Raw genomic sequence first — 22,156 nt, 5'->3', positions numbered from 1 at the left:
TTCACCAATTTTGTATTTTTTGGATAAACACGATTGACAAACTCAAGGCTTGCAACAAGAAGCTTCAGATTCGTACCACATGTTGTTTTGAATTGACAATGCTTTTTCCCAAATTCTGCAACATTATTTGCACCTCTTGATGGCTTTACATTTTCTCCGTTTTTTTTAAATGTTTTACTTGGTGAATTTCATTTAAAGCTTTACAGAAGTCTTCCGTTTCTTTAATTGCGTTGACTTTTCGGCCTCCATCATTTTGCTTTAGTTTTTCGAGCGCCTCAGATGTATATAATCACTGGCTTTTAATTCTCGGAATATTGAGTTTTATTTTTTCTGTGTCATCATGGAGGCGCTGTAAAACATTTTCCAAATTGCTTTCGAGTCTTTCTGTAAAGTGTTGCAATCTTTGATACGTTTGAGCAGGAGTCACTGGTGTTGTTAAATTTTGAAGTTGACGAATTGTTAGGGTTTGATGCTGACTGATGTTAGATGATAATGCAAATTGAGATGAGGATGATGAAGCAGACCCGGATGAAGATGATGAAGAAGGTTTAGATGGTACTTGAAATGTTTGAGAAATCTGTAATCTTGATTGATCAATTTTGCTGATATCAAGTGAAAACAAACTAGTGCTTTGAAATCCAGCAATTATTTATGTTCGTGTAAATACATCACTAAAGCGGAAAAGTTTTGCTTGTAGTTGAATGAAACTTTCTTCTATTAAATTATTGAAATTTCAAACTCAACCAAATTAATTACTTGGAATCAATTAATTGCTAGTGTGAATACTTTAGAGAGCCATTGAATAAATTGATTCTCTTCCAGCCAACCCAACTTGGATATTTTGGTGCTTTGTGGTCCCCCTACACTATGAAAGAACTATGAGTGGTGACAGAATGGTACCGGCAGAGTTGAAACAATCATTAACTCTGTAATTAACTTTTTGATTAATAACAATCAACTTTAAAGCCTGTGTAGCACCACGCCTGCAAATTATATACTGTTTGCCTTGGTCGCCTGAAAATCAAATTTCACCAAATTCCACAAGTGTTAGATTTTATATTTGCTTCAAAGAATCGTTTTTTAAGTGTATTGAAATGAGTGACCAAATATTGCCTGCTACTCTGACTCTTAATTCATGAATAGGAAGCGACGATATATCGTTTAACGATGTGTCGATCAATCGTGTTCGATGCATTGAAAAACTCATCGTGTCGTGTCCTGAACGATTTACGATGTGTTATTTTAAAAAAAATTATATAAAATGGTATAAAATTATTTACATAAGTTGTTTTTTCAATTTCTGATTATGTTCCTTACGATGTCCTTTCAAATAACATGAAATCATTTTATTTATGAAATATATATATAATTACATGTATATATATATGTATAGATAGATTTATTTATTGATTGATATATATAGATTGTTAGATGGATGATGAACGATGTACGATATAGTTAGATTCAAATTTTTCCCTTCTAGATGCCAAATGTTTCCTTAATTTGGGATTACTTCAACAAGATCAAGAAAACAGGGCTAGCTTTACTGAGTGTGGTGAGGATTACAACGTGCCTGGTGGGAGCACAACAGGTATAAGTGACAAATTTAGGACAAAAGGACAGTATAAGCCAATTTCTTCAAGGACAATTTCTCAAACTAAAATTCCGGATTTATGCCATGCAATGAAGACAACAGTTAATAAAACATTTAATGAAGACAAACCTCATCTGGATGGAGTACCATTCACGTCTGACCTGTGGGCCAACAAGACTACCAACGCAGCATACATTATTATAACTGCACATTACGTTGATCCGGATTTTTAAATGAATCATTTCTTGGTCACCTAACAACACTTTGCTGGAAAACATTCATAGGAAGAAATTGCAAAAAGATTGGATGGCTTTACTAAAGACCTAAACTTAGGACGAAATGTACGTGCAACAATAACATGCGATGGTAGAACAAACATGAAGAAAGCCGGAAAGAATTGTGTTACAAATGATGTGTTCTGGTGTGTTGATCACAAGATAAATTTGATGAAATGTGAGTTGTAGAAAGATTTAAGTGATGAGATGACAGGACTGGTTGTCTTCTTCAATCATTCTCTGAAGTCGAAATATTTACTTATTGCCTAAGCATCGAAAATTCCAGGTATCACAATTACCAAACTAGCTCAAAGTTGCTCAACCAGATGGAACATTGAGCTCCATCAATTACAATCAGTCAATGAGCTACTGCCTGCCATCAAAATTGTAGCAGAAAAAGATATTTAAAAAAATCTAGTCATTAAAATGCCAGATGAAGAGGAGATTAAACAATTAAAAAAATCTGAAGAACTCTCCAACCTTGCAAGTGCAGAGAACCAGGTCTCAATAGTCATGTCATTTGAAAACTCTTTGATCTGGAAGACGAATTGCAGTCAATATCACATGATCTCCCCAAACCCATGATGAAAGTAGTCACTGATCATTACTTGATGAAAATAAATGATAGGTTTCCCGAATGTGGAAGTTTTGGAGCTAAATTTTGGAATATGCATATGCAAATATGTTTGATCAACGTTACAAAGGATCAACATCACATGGCATTGGGCAGATGTACAACATGACCAAAATATCCGTGAAGGAAGCTGTGTTTTACATGTGCATGGGCGAACTTAAGAACACCCCCTCACCCAACACATTACAATCTCTCATTGATGACACAACAAGACACAATGACACAAACACAGCCACAAGAAAAAACAACTGCTGGAAACTTAAGAAGATCTTCCAAAAACTTGAAGGTCCGAATTTTTGGAAAAGTGGTAAATAACCAGGAAGGGAGGACCTCCTTGATGACAGAGATCAAGGTGGAGTTAGAAAACTATTTACGGTAGCGAAGTATCTCCCGATTATTTTGCCAATAATCGGGATATATTTCGTTACCGTAAGAACAAATCAGTTAAAAATCCCAAACTTGCCCTCTTCGCCAGGAGAACATTGGCAATTCCAGCAGCTTCCTCCAGCTCTAAAGGAGTTTTTTCCACGGTTGGAAGTATATGTGGTGACAAGAGAACAAATCTGTTAGCATCTAAAGTTGAAAAACTTGTTTATATAAGAGAGCTTACGAAAGATGAAGAAAGTAAATGACATGTTATAGTCTGATTTAATTTTCCAAAACATAATTTGAAATTTTCTTCTTTTCTAAAAATTTTATTTGCCATTATTGTAGCACAAAAGCAAATAACAATGACCAAATGAAATTTTAGATTTGATTCTAGCTGCTTTTACATTTTTTTTTTTATTCTTTCGATGGATTGTTCAACGATTCAGTCTTTCGACGAAGGTTTTTCGATGCATTGTTTAACAATGGGTGTTTCGATGCATCTTTAATGATGCATTGAACACGATGCATTGACCATATTTAACGATTTACGATTCGATGCTCCTTAATAATTAGCATTGTAACATGCTAACTATTAAGGATGTTAATCAAGCAGATATCATAAAAAAAATAAAGAAGTCTTGTTCAATTTTTAAATTATGGAAGCGATTTACAAATCCTTAATAAAAAAATATAAATATTTAAACTTTCTATGAAATTGAAGGTAACAATTTTCTAATTAGTAATTATTTATATACAAAACTTTAACAATAATAATAAAAAACAAATGCGAATAGTTAAGAATTTGTTAGATGAGAAAGAAAGGATACAAGAGCTTTGAAAAGAAAGTTTAAAAACTGAATCTTAATCTAGAATATTTTATCGATGCTCGTAGTTTGGTTGCAAGATTTGACTTTTATTTTATTAGCTTAATCAATGATATAAGTTTTGAAATCACAAGCTCGATATTTACAGCCACAGATAAAGAAGATAAAGAATGTTTTTTAGATGGTTTTGCAGGCTAATAAAAAAACAAATAAAAAGTATGCTTACTTATATATGCTTCGAAATAAATTTTCTGTGAAAGCTGAATGGATCTTTTTTTTCAACCTGTCATGATAAATTTTCATATGATGTTATAGGAAAAACATTAAAAAGAGCCGCAATAGATGCGAGTATTTAGAGTCCCTTTGATATGCAGGTCATGGAATCTTTAACAATTTTCGAATCTTTTGTGAATCGCATCTTAAAGATATGGTAAAATGATGATATCCTCATCAACTTACACCACTATCTACATGAAAGCAAGCTGTTAAAATGTCAAGTGAGGCTGAAACATATGGCATATAAGCTGGACAAGTGAAATTTTGCTGAACTAGATGTAAATGAGTCTTCACTGAACCAATATTTTGCCAGTATGAATGAAAATGAGTGATGGGATGGTATAGTGGAGAATGCGAATGAGGAAGAGCAAGGGCAACCTTACATTGGTACACTCTCGTAGCTTTGCATCATCTTTCCATTTGCTACAATTTAGTGATAAATGTTCTAGCCATTATTACGTTTTAGGACTAGTTACCAGATAATAATGTTCAAAAAAAATAGAATACTTGATATGATAAAAGAAAAATTTGAAGAGCAGTTTTTATTTCTTTAAACATGTGTTTAAACGTGTAAATACACGTTTTAAACGTGTGTTAAAACGTGTATTTACACGTTTAAACACACGTTTAAATACACGTTTTAACACACGTTTAAATTTCAGTTAAAATATACGTTTGTTGAAAAAGTATTGCTAAAAGTTGATTATATTTCCTAGAGGATCAACTACATCATCATTTTTGTAAGAGAACATCTACTAAAGTTACTTTAAGGAAAGAAAAATTCTTTGACACTTTGCTTTTTTGCAAAATGCTGTGCAAGCTTGTTTAGTTATGAAAAAATCCATTTTGCTTATAACTTAAAAAGTTAAGGTTTAAAGATTCTTAAATATTAAAAATGGACTCCCCATAAAAAACTTATTCTAAATCTATCATTTCATTATCTTATGACATTCATTTTTTAAGTTACAGTGCTAAATCTTTTAGATTAACGGTAACCTTTAGCAATGTATTTTTAATGCAAATAATAAAGACACACTGACTTTTGACTCAAAATAATAAAGACGTGCTAAATCTTGACTCGAAATTGTAAAGGCATGGAAACCCTTAACTCGAAATAATAAGAACTCATGCAAACTCTTGACTCGGTATATATCTAGTAATAGTACTTACCGTAAAACTTTTCGTACGTTATAGTGTCTAATAAACATTACGAATATATATATATTTTTTAAATATATTCTTTTATTACTTTAAAAATACAAATAGTAACACCTTTTCGACCTCTGAATTATGCTTCTCTTAATCAGGTTTGGCAGTTATCTTTTAATTAACGTTTGTCTCTGGTCTTAATTTGCTAGTGAAAATAATTGTTACAGAATTGTCTCGAACCTTACAAATTGAACTGTTGCTTTATTATCGGTGTAAATATATTAGAATTTTTATTAGTTTTTGCAAAAACAATTTTAAGCTTTATACGGCATTACATTGTCTTTTACTTTCTGTCTATTAAAATGAACTGTTTTCGAATACGGTTTGGTCGTTTAGTACACTTCAAACTTATTTTGTTTTCAATTAAAAGTGGTTAAAAAAAAAAATTCCACCAAAAGTTGAGCATGTATACCTTCAATTTGAAATCTGAGCTAAATTAACCTTTCTTTCTTAGCACATTTTTATCAAATTTCTTAATACTCAAAATTAAAGTTGTAGGGAGGCACTGATCCATGTAAAATGTAGGTTCAGTCTTTGTTGGATAAAGTAAAATATTTACCATTTTTATCCGTCGAAGGCTCGTTTAGTTTAGCTTGTTTGATTTTTCAAGCACATGTTTTAAAAAACAACCTAATATTTTGAAATTTCCAAAATTTAGTTTATCAAATATAAATAGGTGAAGAGGGAAAAAAATCAGAAATATATAAGACTACTAAGGAAAAATAGAAGGGTACTAAGGAAAAAATAGAAGGGCTGTCATGGAAATTAAAGATTAACAGTAACAATTTAGATTTCAGGTTTGGTTAGGAAATTCCTAAAAAAAAGTTTACTAATTCAGCAGATTAACAATACTGATCTTTAATATTAATAATGATAAAATTATTAGTAATATTAACATTAATATTGGTAATAACAACATGATTTTTAAGTGTAATGATAACTAAAAAAATCACTAACAAAGTGTAATGTAACAGAATGTTTATTGATGCAATTATGCAATTGAACAATAAAAGTGGATTTACGGATGTAATAAAACACTTTAAAAAGTTGGTAGGTGAAGAAACCAATATCAATATGCAAGATAAATTGATGTGTAGTAGTTTGCTAGATTTTATTGTTAAAGCGCCACCAAAAATTGAGGTTGATATAAACGAAGAATCTGAAGATGATAATAATGATGATGACAACAAGAGCAAGTCATTGCTCCAATGCAGAGCAGTTATTACAGAATTGTCCATAAATATGTTCATAAGTTTTATTTTAGTACGCTGCTTTGCGATAACCATTTGATAAACTGTAAAGAGGTTTTCGTGGAAAAAGCCACATTACCTTTATTAAAATTTTTGTTGGACAAATGAGATTATAAGTTTATAGGTATTTCAGTTGACAATGTTCCTTCTACATACCTCAACCTTTTGCAGAAGATTCATCCAAATATATATCTAAGGATATCTTACACTGTTACCCAAAGTTTACCCCTTACCTCATGACCCAAGAAAATCCTTTGGGTGGTTGAAAGAGCATTCTTTGTAGTTTACAAAAATGTAAATCTTAAAATCAGGCATATAAGTATGCCAAAAAAAAAGTGCATTTAAAATTTCACCAAAAAAAAAGGTGGTTTTATAGCTCAAACAACAACTCAGTTTTGCATTTTTACAGCATATTTAATGATTCATTTTTTTAACTATATCAAAGACATTCTTTCCTAATTTTTTGACAATGATATTTTAACATCTCATGTTAAAATATCATTGTCAATCTCATGCATAACAGGTATTTGATAAACATCAGTTTAAGACAAAAATTCTTTTTAGTTTGAAAAGATCAAATAATATTTTGAGAGATTAGTAAGGATAACTTTTCTGTTAAATTTCTCTATTTGATAAAAAAAAAATCCTTGTCAATAATTGGTATTTGAGCAAATTGTTTTGTTGTTTGGGTTTGCTGAGTCACATCATTGATCCCAATAAGCTTGAAAAGTATGGTGGATAGCTTCAGTAGCCTGATCACTGTAAATTTCAAATGAGCACCCTTTTCTCTGATTGAAGTACTCAACATGATAAAAAGCAGCATGAACTTTAGGGGTTGTGCTAAGGTTGGCTGAAAGAAATGAAGCTTTGAATTCTTAAATTTTTTCCTGATATTTGGGACACAATTTTTTTCCAAAAAAAGATTCAACAACTTTGTTAAACCTTTGTAAAATATCAATTATTGGAATAGCCTTGTGTACTCAGGGACTCTCAGCATATTACAGAAGATTTTTCAAAATTTTTCGGCAATCAGGACCATGGAAATGTTCACCATGGATAGGTTGAGGATTAATGTGATGGTTTGTCAACCATTCATTTAGAGAGTCCAACACATTCTTAAGACATTTCAGAATGTAGTAGACAGCACCAATCATCAGATGCTGTTTCAAAAGAGGGATAATGCTAAGCACAAGTAGGTTGTCAAAGTTTATAAACAAAATTGAAAGGTAAGTCGTATTTTCAAAGTAATTTGCTGCTTTAATAACTTTTCAGGCAGTGACATTGATTGTAAGCTTTTTTGATTTATCCGATTGTTTTTAGGGACCCTGTTTGATGAAGATCTCTGAAACTGATGTTACCCCAGCAGCACGGATGCATGCTGGAGTGATTCTGAATGCCACAGATGTTAGCAAATCTCATGTCGCATGATAAACCTGGTTTTTTGTTGTAAACTCAAATAGATTTTGCTGAAGTGCTGATCTTTTGCAGGAATGAAATTTTCCCTAACTGACACTAGTCAGACAGCTTTTAGAATAGAACAACGTTTCTATACTTTTGGGATTTCTTCTTTTTTTTTGTCTGAACTGCTTGTTCATTCATTATATGAACAGCTTTTCCTTTAACTCTTGCATCGTCACAAATTATACAGTTTTATAGGCTTAAAATCAAAAAGCTCTGGTTGTAAGGCAGAATGCCCCTCACTAAGACTTCTGATGGATGATCTGCAACCTTCACAAACATATTTTGAGACAGGGCCATCTTCAAAATCAATATTCTTTTTCAAAACTTCCAATACTTTTACGCTTAACATATTCATTTAATTCTCATTGAGTCTTTTTAAAGCATATAAAACAGCCAGCTTTTCGATTTTCTTTATAATTTCTTGTTAGAGACAGTTTGATGAATGATGGATTTTTGTTCAAAACATATATCATACATTATTATCAACTAGTCAATCCTCCAAAGTTACTGCCAGATTGAGAAGATATTTTCCCTAATTCTTTTCAAATTAGTTCTTCAGCTTATGTTTTCAGCTTAATTTGTAAAAATTACTCTTTTTCTCTTGAAACAGATTCTTAAGTTTATAACTACCGATTAATCCCCATCTTAGGTGTTAGTTTGCAAAAGCCCAAGAACTTTCCCTTAGTTAGATAAATATTGCATTCAAATGATAAAATTTGATTTACCTATATCAGCTAATTTCACAAGAAACTATAATTTTTCTTTTGGTTATTATTCACAAATGAAGAAAAAGTTCGAAGAACACCATGCAAGGTCTTAATTGACTGTCAATCGACAATCTACTTGGGTACTTTTTCAAGCGATGACAAGAACAATAAAAATAACGTTGATAACCGAGTAAAAAAATTCTAGCCTGGATTCACAGTAAAATTTAAATACATTAGCAATATTTTTCACAGACAAATTGTTTTTTCAATGAAAAAAAGTGATTTACTAATCGTCGGTTGACAATTAAAACTCATTAAGTACAGTTTTATGGGAACTTGATTTTTATACACTATGATGCCGAAATATTAACAACATATTGCAAGAAAAAGTCACGTAAATCAATCCGAAATAGCTGTATTTTATCTAGAGATATCACATTGATATCTCGATAAATGGAATTTTAATAAAGCAAACTAAAACTTGATTATCTCAAATTAGCTGCAGTGTCAATGAGTTTTACTTGTCAATAGACGTAATAAAAGGTAGCAAAAAAAAAAACATCAAAAATCAATCACTCTATAAAAATAAAATTTCAAATGGTTTACAAAGTAACTTACATTGAAGAACTTAAAGCAGATGATACCGGTAATGAGGAAGCAGAGGTTAACATGTATGTATTCACATAAATCCATGTACATACGCACAAGTGAAAAATTATAAGGTTAAAAATTAAGAAAGAAGCTAACCAAAGTGATTTAGTTACGAACGATGGAGTGACATCAAGTTACTTGAAAATAAGAACTTAACACACTTTTAGGGTGTTCGAGAGGACGTTCCCAAGAAAGGATACACTGGCATTGTAATCGAACTAATTTCATGTTTAAATCCTATTATTTCTAACACGGTGTTCTATTACTAAAGAAGTTATAATGTATGGTTAGTCTCAGACATATCAATAATTTTAAGAACTGAATTAAATCAATAGAAGCATTAAGTCATTATTTTTATTATAGTTTTTTTTATTTATTATTATATATTTTTATTATAACTTTGGATGTAAGATAAAGGATGTCACTAAGGAAATTTCTTGGGCAGAAATAAATTTTTAGTAATTTTTAAAGTGACCCAGTGTTTGAGTGATACATACATAGTAATGTTTCAAAGCTCATGCTGTCGATCATTTGCTAACATTCCGTTTGAGCGAATTTAGTTAGGTTTATTTACTTGTTTAAGGTTGTCGTTAAGGGTTATTTTATTTTGAACGAAATTTTCTCATATATCAAAGCACAAAATGAAGATATGTAACAAACAAAGACAATTCTTGACCATTTATTCTAAAATTCGTGTCTTTAGGAAGATTATTGTTTGAATTATAAGAAAAGTTCAAATGTTGTGTTTCAAATATTGCAACTTCTGCTTTTTACTGTTCAATGAAATTTTATTTGCTCCACGCCATTGAACTAGACTGGCCATTTCATTGTTAAAATATTTAATTTATTGAGAAAGTTTGTCTATAACTGAAAATTAGTAATCAGCATTTAAAAGTTTAATAGATTTTGTAAAACAATGAAACTCTACTAGCAAGTTCTCCATGACATGACCTTTAGACATGTCAGCAACTTATCGTACAATTAAAGATCTTTAAGTATTCATTTTAAATGTCCAAGGATATAAATCTTGACATGGCATGGTTTTGTTAAGCAAGAAAATAACAAGAATATATTTTCATTATTGCTTGAATAGTTTGTCTGAACAGAGTTCTTAGCAAATTGCTATTGAAAAAATTTTGACACGCGCATTGACTGTCAGAAATGTTTATGTTTTTTTTAAACTCTTAGATCTATGATCCAATAAGACTTTTCCATGGTTAAAGGTTGGCAACTATTACCATTTAGTAAAAAAATTGAATTATTTTTTTTTGTAAAAAGATCCGCATATTTTTCATTTAATTCGTACATGCTCCAGAATAAGTACCTTTAATAAGGGTTTTTACTTTTGTAAATTTTGATGAGGGAGAGAATAAAAGCTATTCTTCAGGTGTAACAGAATCTACTAAACATCAATATTCTGCATGTGCACATCCTGATGTTATTTTGCGTATTTATGTAGATTTTTTTGAGAAACGCAAGCCATAGAATTTTGTTTTTGTAAATAAATAAAAAAACTTATGTTAAAAAGGAAAAATTTTATTTCAGTGATAAAAAAAAATAAAAGAATAGATCTATGAACTTCTAGGTTTATTTCAAGAAAAAAGATTACGAGAGAAAAATTGATACTAACTCACACTTTATCGACGTTTTAAAAATTAAAAAGAAGGGTACTCATAAATAATAATTTTAAATATGAATAAGTTTTAGGTATTTATCAATCACAAAAATTCGCGGAAACACAAAAATAAAAAGTTACAAAACTAGACCACCTAACTCTGTTCGACATCAACTGTAAGATCGACTTTTAGCATGTCTGTTCTCTTTGACTGACAACCTCTGAGACCACTGATAAAGATGGAAGGATTCGGTACGTTAGTTCCACTTTCACTCTTTGTTTGTGTATCAGTATTCCTGCAATTAAATATCTCATGGTCACACCATCATCAATAAAAAAATAAAAAATAAAAAAAATTACACCAATTATTTTAAAATAAAAAATATACTTAGGGAGATAAACTTGAGAAGCGTTCTCTCTTCTGAAGTGACTTAAGTCGGTTTGGACTGAATGCGTTATTTTTTGACGTATATTAGCCTTTCAAAGAAAAGTATTTCCTTTAGAAAACATTTTAATGCCTCAAGGAATCGAAAAAATATTTGATAAAGAAATCGATACTTTAAAGTTCTTAATACCAATTTTAGAGCTTTTCTTCTTAACTCCCATTCGTTCCATTCATAAGAACTGACTAAATTTGACTCGATAGGGTGAAGCTCAGTTTGAGTATTAACATCACACTTTATAATGGGAGCATATCTAAAATCACTATCTGAAACCTATAACATGCATAAACAAATACAGCATTATTTAAAAGTTAAAGCAACTCATTAGCACTGTAATTTAGGGGGAAAAAAACCATCTTACTTGGCCGTATGATGATATGGAAGTGAACTGCTTCTGAAGGTCTAAGAGAAGTATAAGCTCAGGAGATTTTTTAGCAAGTTCTGAAATCCCTTCAATAAAAACATCAGGCTCTGTTGAAAAAGCATAGGCTGCATCTGGTTTTGAAAAGGCATAGTACATGCCCTTGTAGCACAAAACTCCATTAAACGGGTTTGAAGGAATAAGAAGGCCATAAGTATGCAGCGCCCAAGGACAAAATCCCTATAGTAAAAATTACTTTGAAATTATCTGACTGTCAACTAAATCGATTAATGTATTTTTCAAAATCAACAAAAATTGACTACATTTTTAAAATTGACTAAGCCGACTAAAAGTTGAGTTAGTCAAAATATTTGAATAAAAAATTTTATTGTAATCATATACTTTAATGTTGCTTAACAATTTATTTTTTAAATGCTATGAAACAAATAGAACTTTAAGAGAGTAAACAAAAAAACTAGGTAGTATTAAATGCCTTTATAATAGCACATGCTGTTGTTATATCAAGAGCATTTTCTTTGTTCAATTTTAATTCATCTTATCTATAAGATGAATTAAAATCAAATAAACAAACAAAATAAAACAGAAATTACAATCACAAAGTAAAGAAAAAAAAACACAGATAGGCATTTCATATTATTTTTCACAACAAATAAAGCAAAAAATTAACAACAAACTTAATTATTAAAAAACAGTGACATAGATAGGTGGGGGCAGATGGGCAGCTAAACTTTATTTGGGGTAGCAGATTTATAAAACTTTTTTGCATCCTTAACTGAGTACCATAACACATTACTTAACATTTTGTTTTAAAAAGCATCAACTGGTTACAAAAATGACAAAAAGGAAACATTAATGAAGTAGTTGCTACATACAATAAGCTAATTTTTACGTGAAACAGCAAATTAGGTTCAATCTTCAGATATTTGTGGTTGAGTTAAAAAAAACCACTATGAATCATATTGTTACGCATGGCTCAATCTTTATAAATAATTTATCTTTACAAGATAGACTTATAAAGATATCTCTTTACTAATTGGTCAGCATCATAACAATATTAAAGATTGATAAAATTAAATTAAGTGAAAAAATAGAAATAAGGATGTTAGGATGATTACCCAACTAAAGCAACTTTTAGTTGATTAGTAGGAAACTCATAGTTGATTAAATCGACTAATCAATTTTTCAAAGTCGACTAATTTCAACTTTTGACTAGTCGACATTTAGTTGATTTAATCAAAGTCAATAACAACACTAATAAAAAGGCATGAAATTTGACTGCCTTCATTACATACCTTACAACAAATTTATTGTTGCATAAAACTATTGTCCTCAACTAAATATGCATATTTTGTATAACTCTTACGTAATTTTAATAAAATTTGATTTAGATTATATATGGTTTATACAATACCAAACTTTATAGAAATTACATAGAGCTATACAACATCAAATTTTATTGAAATTACATAAGTGTTGTGCAAAATGTGCATATTGACATGCAGATTTGATGATGGAATTTATCAGAGTTGTCAAGGTAACTAATCAAGAAACAGTTTGATAATAATATTGTCTATTATAAAAATTCTTAGAAGGAAAAAAATGTTGAACAAACAAAATTAGGAAAAAAAGTAAGAAACCTTTAATTGTATGGGTAGAAATTTGAAATTTTTTGTTGACTCTGGATAGAGGATACTTATCTCTTCGTTAAAAATCTTAGAGTTGATGATTTCATTATTCTCAGAGGAAGTCTATAAAAAAAATTTTTTTTTATATGATATGAAAATATATTAGTACTATATTTAAAAAAAGCATATCAGCCCAGGTCTAAAAGTTCTTTAGAAATCTTATAAAATTTCTATAGACTATTGGGAATCTATAGGAGCCTTAAAGAGCTTCTAGAAGATTAGTATAGAATTCATATACACTTTTGCAATATAATAGAACTTTTTTGTGCTGGAAGTACTATATTATTTTATAAAAATTAAAAATATTATATTTTCAAGGTTATTTATGCATTCAGTAAGATAAAGAATATATTATTTTAGCATCAACTCAATAATCTTTAAAGCATGACCTTTTTTTTTCTTTCTTCATTTGATTTAGCTGAACTGCTGGAAATATATGGTGCTAAAATATCATCTGAAAACATCTCTGAATGGGTCTAAATACAATCCATTAACAATGTTATATGTTAAAAAGTATCAACAAAAGAATAATTTAAATAAGAGAGAAAAACTATTTTTTTAATCATTATCTTATTCAGTTACTGATTGGAAAAAAATCTTGTTTCAACACTCACCACTGCAAATTGCTTCAGATTTACAACTATGTTTAAAAGTAATCTAAGGAAAGCTAATGTATCTTGAAATTCACACCAGAGTTGTGCAAGATCTATGAACAAAGGGTAGACCTGAGCAGTAGGTACAGCAGTTTTTGATGCTACAGTTTCTTTCAGTGACTGCATAATTTCATCAAATCTTTTTAGCATGGATTTAACCTTTTCTTCATAAGTATGAACATCATACTACAAAGTGTGCAAAATAAATTATCATCAAAAAAGGAAATAAAATAACTATATATAAATTTATATGGTTTTAAAGAAAAGTTAATCAAAATAACTATAGATAAAAAGAAAAAAGAACTATTAAGTAATCCCAAACTCCAAATTCAGAGTAATCTATTTACAGGAATATTTGTATTGTATTTACAGAAATCCACATTTTTTAATTTTTTATCCACAAACTTTTAATTTTTGTCTTTAAAATTCTTGTGAAGGTCTTTTAGGTTAAACTAGCAGGGCTAAGATGCTTTTAACTATCATAAAGCTAAGCTGCTCTTATATAAACTGAATTTTGGTATTTTGCTAGTGATATTTGCTAATAGATTGGTATATAAACAACTTGTTCATATTTTGTACAAAACTAATTTTTTTCTAAAATCTTACATAGTTATAAATAAAATATTTCCTGAAATGAGGAAACAGAATTTCAAACTAAAATTTCTAAAATCTGGGCATCAGAGAAAAGGTGCTACTATAACATATGACTTGATAAATACACAAATGTATGAAATATTTATTTTTTTGATTACAATATTTTTCTTAAATTAATAGCCTCACTTTTATAAGCAAACTTCTTCAAAAACAGCAAATAGAAAAACAAAACAGGTAACCACTGTACCAAATATAATTCCCAAACTACTTTAACTAAACTCCCTAATCTTATCTAATCTTATACAAATCAAAACATTTTCTTGTATCATTAAACAATTGAAGTAAATGATTTTCGTAAAGAGGCTACATTCAAAAACTTGTAAAAATTGCTTTCTTTACTTGCAAGATATTTAGAAACTGCTCATGCTGTCGTGTATTGAAATGGGCATCCTTTAGTTTTGACCAATCTAGTGTTGATGGAAATTGCTGGCCTATGGAAGCATTTTCAAGGATATCTATATTAACAAAAAAAACTTTCTTTATAAAATATTACTTTTTGATTAATTAATACTGCATTAGAACCATAATTTATAAAACTTTTGTTAACTAAAAATTATTTAACCAGTATAAAGAAATGACTTCTCTATCACTTTATTTATTTCATTTGATATGTTTTTGATTGCAGTTGGGAATGCTTCATTCAATAAAGTAGGAGCTATAAAAGTTCAGAAAATTACAATCGGAAAATAGTTCTACAAAACGAAAAAAAAAATGATACAATAAATTTAAAAAATAAACATAAAAAAAGTTGAATAAAAAGTTAAAAAGAAAAGAAGCATACTGTCTTCGATTCCTTCTCCTCCTTTATTGCATGATCTATTAAACAATCTAATTCCAGTAACAATAAGAGAAAGTTCAACCAGTTGCTTCTCTTTATCTTGCTTTAACAGACGCATGAATGAACCTAACTCAGCTTGAGGAAAAACACTTCGAAGAGCAGCTTAAAATAAAATGTAAAAACTAGTCATAACAAGTAAAAGCATAAATGACATATTTATGGTTATTCTAATTCATTAAAAGAGAGCTATAATGCATAAAAAAATCACTATAAAAAAATTATAAAGGCATACCATTTCTATTGCTCAATTTTTAACAAACTTTATACTCATTAATGAAAAGGAGCATAAATTTCAAATTGGACACATAGATCTTTATTTTTAAATTAATTATGAACTTTGCATTATATAAGAAACTATTTAAATTAATAAGGCACAACATAACAATTAAATCTTTACTAAACTTCCTACCAGTAGTTTCTCGTACAACATTGATATCGGTAGGTGAACCAAGTCCAGATCGCAGTATTATGTATGAAACAATACGCATGTAGAGAACTAAAGTTAATATCTTTCTTTATAAACTCAAGCAACCAAAAATGTAATTAAAAAATTTAAAAAAATTTGTTGCATATTTCTTAATTTGCAAAAGCATGGCAGCTATGGCAAACTCTATTTGACATTTTTATACAACTGAAATTTTTCACTCTCTGCAAAATTTTCTTTGTTGGTGAATGTCATCATACTTAAGAACTGTTATTTTTATCTAGTAAAAAAATCTGGTAAATCAAAAAAACAATGATTAAAAAAATAAATAAAAATAAATAAATAAAAAAAACCTAAAATAAAGTAATTAAAATACTTTCTAAACCATCTTTCGTTTTTTCTCTACAGTCTGTAATTTCTTGAACTAAAACTTGCAAGCGTTGATATAGAGCTGTTTTAAGCTCTGCAGAGAAATCTTCCAGTTTTGTATAATTTAAGTCAAAATAGACCTGCATTTGGTAAGTATCAAGTGAGGGAGAGTTCTTTTCCAAGATTCGACTAACGCATATCTAAATATTTTAAAATTCTAAGGTTCATTTTCATAAACTTAAACAATTTATTTACATTTAATGCAAAAACTGAAAAAATACTGCAAAAACAAATAACTTTGAATCTAATTTGCTTCATATATTAAAGAGGGTAATTTTGGCATGGAGAAAAATTCATTATAAAATGTCTGTCTAATTAGTATGAAGAATGTTAACCAATATAACCTTTTATGTTATCTTTTTAACTTTTACAAATTTTAAGAAAAGTGAGTATTATATATTTACATCTTTTCAGCATTTATTTTCTATTATTGAGAAACAAATGATAAATAATTATTATCATTTTTTCTCAATAGTTATTGAGTTTAGCATTTTTAATTTTACCTCTTTTCAAATACAAGAAAAAAGTCAAATCAAAATAAAAATAGTTTTGACAAAAAATGATAATCTTTTAAATGATGCTCCTAAGATAGTTTCCCAGCAATCCATTCTCAACAACCCACTGTTTCATGTAGCACTAGATAGGGCTAAGACAAATCCATGGCAGGTTATGATTATGGTTACTCCAACTCCTGCAGCACTTAATTTTATGCAACTATTTTTGTTATACTTAGCTCTGATGGATTATTGTAATACCACGCATCAAAAATTTATAAGGCTTTGTCACCAACACCTTAGAGAAATTCAACTGCAAGGTGATTACAGAGAGTTTGCTATTCTTACATTACAAACCTTCATTCAAAAAAAAATAACAATACTGATGAATCTACAAAATTTTGAAATGAAATTTATTTTTTAAAAATGTATTTATTTTGTCATCATAATGCCATGACAAATGGAAATTGATGCATTATGAATTTGTTGATTTATTGCATTTATCGATGCTACCTCATGGTTTAAAGTACCTTTAACAACTCCCCCTTCTACAAATAATCATGTAATGCTGCAGCTGATTGAAGACTTCAAGCCAGTCAACAAAAAAATTCTAGAGATTGCAGAAAAGAAAATCCAACCACATACTCCTAGCAGTGTCTCAGTGAAGACCTTGCTGCACTACTTTTGTCACACGCTGCACTATGGGATAAAATAATAAAAATTGATCACAAAAATCAAAAATCACAATTTTTTAATTTTCAATTTAGATATGATTTTTTGTTAACTAGTGATTAAAGAAATTTGTAGCTAAACGAATTTTGAAAATATCTCTCACGGTATTGATATTGTTGGTTATCGAAATCGATATTTATTAATTAAAAAAAAAAAAAAGGAAATTTCTGATATTTCTTTCAAAAAATTTCCGCAAACAAGCAAAAACTTTTCCCAAAACACATATTTAATAGTTACAAATGTGATTCTTAGCAATTGATTGCAACTGATCAGATCTATATTTCTCCACGTATAAAACATTTTAAGAAATATTTAGAGATATGGAATTTGGGGTTATTACCATATTTTTGGCTTAACAAGACCCGCATTCTTTATAGTATCAAAAAGTATCAATTATTTTGGTACCAAATGAAAGGTGAATACTCCGGGTTTAAAAAAGGTTAAGGTTATATACCCCTCAAAATCCCCGTTTGAGAGTTATAGAATTTCAAACAGAATGATGGAACTTCACAAAAACCTCAATTTGAGGGGGGTGTAAACTTTATAAAGTCATTAAAGCCGATCAAAAAGAGATTATTGAATCAAATTTGAGATTATTGAGATTATTGAATCAAATTTGAAATTTATTGATGAATAAAAATAAATTTTAAATTAAAAAAAATAATAACAAATTTGACTCATTGCCCTCATATTTGGGGCTGGGGGGCTAACGTTTTGGGGTTTTTGTTGTTCCCAGTCTCCAATCACCTCAATTTTTTGCGTAGCATCCTCATTCCTTATATATATGAACCTACTTAAATATGGAGTTTTCTTCATGTTTCAAAGTTGCTTAGCTGAAACATCAAAAAAAGTTGTCTACGGCCTTGCTAATACATACATGTGATCATCTTTATAATTTGCATTAAAGATTACTTCTGAAAGCTTAAATGCACAAAATATTTGTTTAAGTATAATTCGTTTTTAAGTAAAAATTCTTGCTGCCCTTAATTGTCACGAACATTTGATCTTTGAAAAATTTGGGTCCTTCTGCCATGATACATATTCGTTATTTATTAGTAAATATAAATGGTTCAACATGCCTGCCTCTCTTCATAAAATTCTTTGTCGTTCAAAAAACATTATTATGACACTACCATTATCACCTGGATTTTTTGGTGAAGAAGGAGCTGAATCTTGTAACAAGTACTATAGGCAGAATTGAAGATATCATTCTCGAAAGTGTTCTCGTAAAAGTAATTTGCTTGATGTATTTAATTGAGCATTAGATTCATCGGATCCTGCAGTGTCTTCAGCAAAACTGGATGTGAGAATGAAAAGGATTAAACATCAGGTATCAGAAGCTGTCAAAAATTTCCTTTTATTTAAAAATTATGAACAAGAGGCTGATTGGGACACTACAACTAAGGAATCAAGTTTCATAGATTTAAATGAAGGTTCTATTATTGACTATTTTGAAGACATGGGCTTAGATATTTAGCAGTAAATTTTGCATATTTATTAATTGTTAAATAACTGCAATATCTACCTACTTATAATATCTTATAATATAATTGTTAATGCTGTAATAAAAAACCCAAACAATTTTTCATTTACTTTTTATTGAGAACATATCAAAAAATTGAAAATTGGATGGAGTTATGCAGTAAGGAACCAACCCAGAAAATCCTTTGTCAGGACTAAGTCCAATCTTCAAATCTTAAAATTTTCAAATATTCCGATGAAAACCAATATGGGGTTTATGTAATGACATTTGCTGGCTTAAACAAACAAAATAATTATCAAAACTATTTTTGTGCAAAATTTGTATATTTTTGTCCCATAGTGTGCTGGTCACTGAATATCTTTGTATCAATTTATTACTGCAATTTCTGATGTCTTTAATTAATAAGGAATGAATGCTCCAATTAAAATATTGCAAAAAAAACTGCTCAAGCAATCAATTTAGTAAAGAATTTTGCTGAATAACCCATTAAACTGGCTAGTGCTTTAATGAAGTACTCTATTAAGAGTGACACAATATGAGCTTCTATACCAGAAATTGGAAGATGTAAATATACAGATTTATTATACAAAAACATATTTAGCTGCTTTAGTTATAAAGCATTTATTGATTAGAATTAAAAAAAAAAAAAAAAAAAAAAAAACATAATTTAAATAATCATTATATAGAAAAAGTACATTTTAAAAGATCTTGGGAATCACTTCTCATTATTTGGTTGCAACAAACTTTATATAATGATTTGTATACACAATTACACATATACATAAACGCATAAAATTTACATAAAAAATCATGTTTATGATTTTTAATGCTCATAAAATAGCTTTTCTTACTTTTATTAGTTTTTCAGCAAATTCCTTTTCAGATGTTCTTTCTGTATTGAAACCATTGCGCTCATCTAAAACCACAGCTTTTACCTGAAATTCATAGATAAAACTGATACAACAAAAGTTTACCAATAACTTACAAAGAAAGCTACAAAAGTAAATAGCTACGAAATACAAAATTTTTTTCTCTTAAAACATGCAGTTTTTAGCTTATATTTTGACGCAATTATTTTTTTTCTTCTTTTCTGATTATTTGTAACGGTATGATTATTTTTTTTTTGGTAATTTATTCAGTTCGCTATGTATTAAGTACTTATACTTTAAGAAAGTTTTTCAGGCTGGTTTTAATTATCATCTCGTCATTTAACATAAAAACTGATACCATAAATGCAACTAGGGTTTCTGATACAACTTTTCCTTTCAAAATACATTGTTGAAATATTTCACGAATGATATTTTTGATAACACTTTCTGCTTGAACTGGAGACATTCATAGATATAAAGTTAAACTAGTGAAATAGCACTTCACAACCGTAAACCAAACCACCATTTTTGTAAACAATAAACCATATTAGACATAAATTTAAGTTAGAAACAAAGACGATATGTAATAAATCAAATTTTTTCCAACTCAAAGTTTAGATTATCGGGAAACACCCACGATTGTTCACTTTTTCTCCTTTTAAGAAAAATGGAATTTTGTGTTTAAAGACTTCAAAAGGATGTCAAAAAAAGGGAGAAATTTTGATTTTTATTACTCAGATTTCGGCCGAAGGCCGAAGACAAGTTTAGATACTGAATAGAACGTTTGGACTTGGTTTTAATAACAATCACTTACATGATCCTTTGGTTCCTTCTAAATAATTGGTATAGAAAATGGTAAAAGTCTAGGTTCTTGGTTAGCCCAACATAAAAGGAGTCTCATACACGTTACACAGCATTTATATAGAACCAAGGATTTATCTTGATGACATACAGAAAGCCCAAAATAGTCTAATTAACACTATTGAATAAATGGTATGAAAATTCGACGCTAAGATTTAAAGTTTAATTCTCCGCACACATAAAAAAAAACTGTTGGGGTTATTAAAACATATTTGTGGCATAATTACATATGATTACATATAATTGCATAATTACAAAGTAACTTGACACGTTCGGTGCCGAGCTATTTTAAACTATGCATTATATCTTTGCCGAGCCATAATGTCTGCAATGATTAATTTTTGCCGAGGCTGTTTTGCGTGGTTTCATTCTCATTGCCAAAGCTAGATATCAACATTCCAATAAAAAAAATATTTTTAATCTGAAAAAAATTTTATAATATTTTTTATTCTGAATATAACTGACAAAAAAAAAAGCACTACGAGTATACTCGTAGTTTGGCAATGGAGAAGGAGTTTTTTTCTCCAGCGCCGAAATTCTCGTAACACCGTTATGAGTATAACTCATTGCGGTGACTACACCTTTTCAAGATGCAATTGAGAACCTGAAAGTTGTAATTAAGAAACGTAAGATGTAATTGAGAAATACAACATGTAATTTAGAAGTCGCAAATGTAATTTAGAACATGGAAGATGTAGTTAAGAAACGAAAGATGTAATTTAGAAGATGAAAGTTGTAATTGAGAAAAGTTTATAATATATATTTCAAATTACGTATTATGATTTCTTATTTACATGTTGGGTTTCTCAATTACATATTGCGATTTCTTATTTACATGTTGTGTTTCTTAATTACATATGCAACTTCTAAATTACATGTTGTATTCTTAATTACATCTTACTTTTTTTAATTACAATTTTCAAGTTCTCGATTACATCTTGAAAAGGTGTAGTAATGTGGCTTATTTGATGCATTATTATTATAAATAGTGTTTCAATTTTTTTACACATGCACATGCACATTGGCAGTTTTCATGAGTAAAAAAGGTAATTTATATTTCGTTTTCTTTATACTAAATTGTTGTGTTTTTTAGACTAGAAGCTAAAATATATTTGATAAATACATTATACTGTATGTTATTAAAAATGTGAAAAATAACTTGAAATACACAACAAGATGTTTTTTAATACATTAAAAGACATTTTAGTGTGCACTTCGAATTTTTTACACAGTATACTAATTAATGTGTTTTATAGATGAGTAATTTCTTTTTTTATAAATAGATAATTTATAAATTTATCTATCTCCTATTAGCTCAACACAGATATTCCATAAATGGATCAG

The 22,156-nt window shown here is 29.1% G+C and overlaps 1 protein-coding gene across 3 annotated transcripts; it reads right to left on the bottom strand.

The window, feature by feature from the left end:
* Positions 1 to 10,770: 10,770 nt before the first annotated feature.
* On the bottom strand, positions 10,771 to 20,598 carry LOC145180211 (cilia- and flagella-associated protein 206-like). Of its 3 annotated transcripts, XM_080055065.2 has the most exons (14): positions 20,310 to 20,598; positions 19,934 to 20,017; positions 16,321 to 16,513; positions 15,930 to 16,016; positions 15,464 to 15,622; positions 15,245 to 15,337; positions 15,022 to 15,137; positions 13,990 to 14,214; positions 13,765 to 13,851; positions 13,328 to 13,438; positions 11,670 to 11,909; positions 11,441 to 11,581; positions 11,254 to 11,342; positions 10,771 to 11,161 (listed from the first exon to the last, which is right to left on the bottom strand). In XM_080055065.2, exons 1-14 carry the CDS (start codon positions 20,415 to 20,417, stop codon positions 11,020 to 11,022), a joined length of 1,875 nt encoding a protein of 624 aa, XP_079911191.2. In that variant the 5' UTR covers positions 20,418 to 20,598; the 3' UTR covers positions 10,771 to 11,019. The 3 variants fall into 3 exon arrangements, 2 of the variants coding, with proteins under 2 accessions (XP_079911191.2, XP_079911192.2); XM_080055066.2 differs by lacking the exon at positions 13,328 to 13,438; XR_016451049.1 differs by lacking the exons at positions 10,771 to 11,161; positions 11,254 to 11,342; positions 11,441 to 11,581 and having other exon boundaries at positions 11,743 to 11,909; positions 13,328 to 13,440; positions 13,766 to 13,851.
* Positions 20,599 to 22,156: the final 1,558 nt, after the last annotated feature.

This window comes from Hydra viridissima, unplaced genomic scaffold, assembly GCF_058129835.1.
Source record: "Hydra viridissima isolate aposymbiotic clone 2 unplaced genomic scaffold, HvirCarnegie_v1 scaffold_3, whole genome shotgun sequence".
NCBI lineage: Eukaryota > Metazoa > Cnidaria > Hydrozoa > Anthoathecata > Hydridae > Hydra > Hydra viridissima.
The sequence above is the reverse complement of the archived record's forward strand: the minus strand, read 5'-3'. Positions and strand labels throughout refer to the sequence as shown.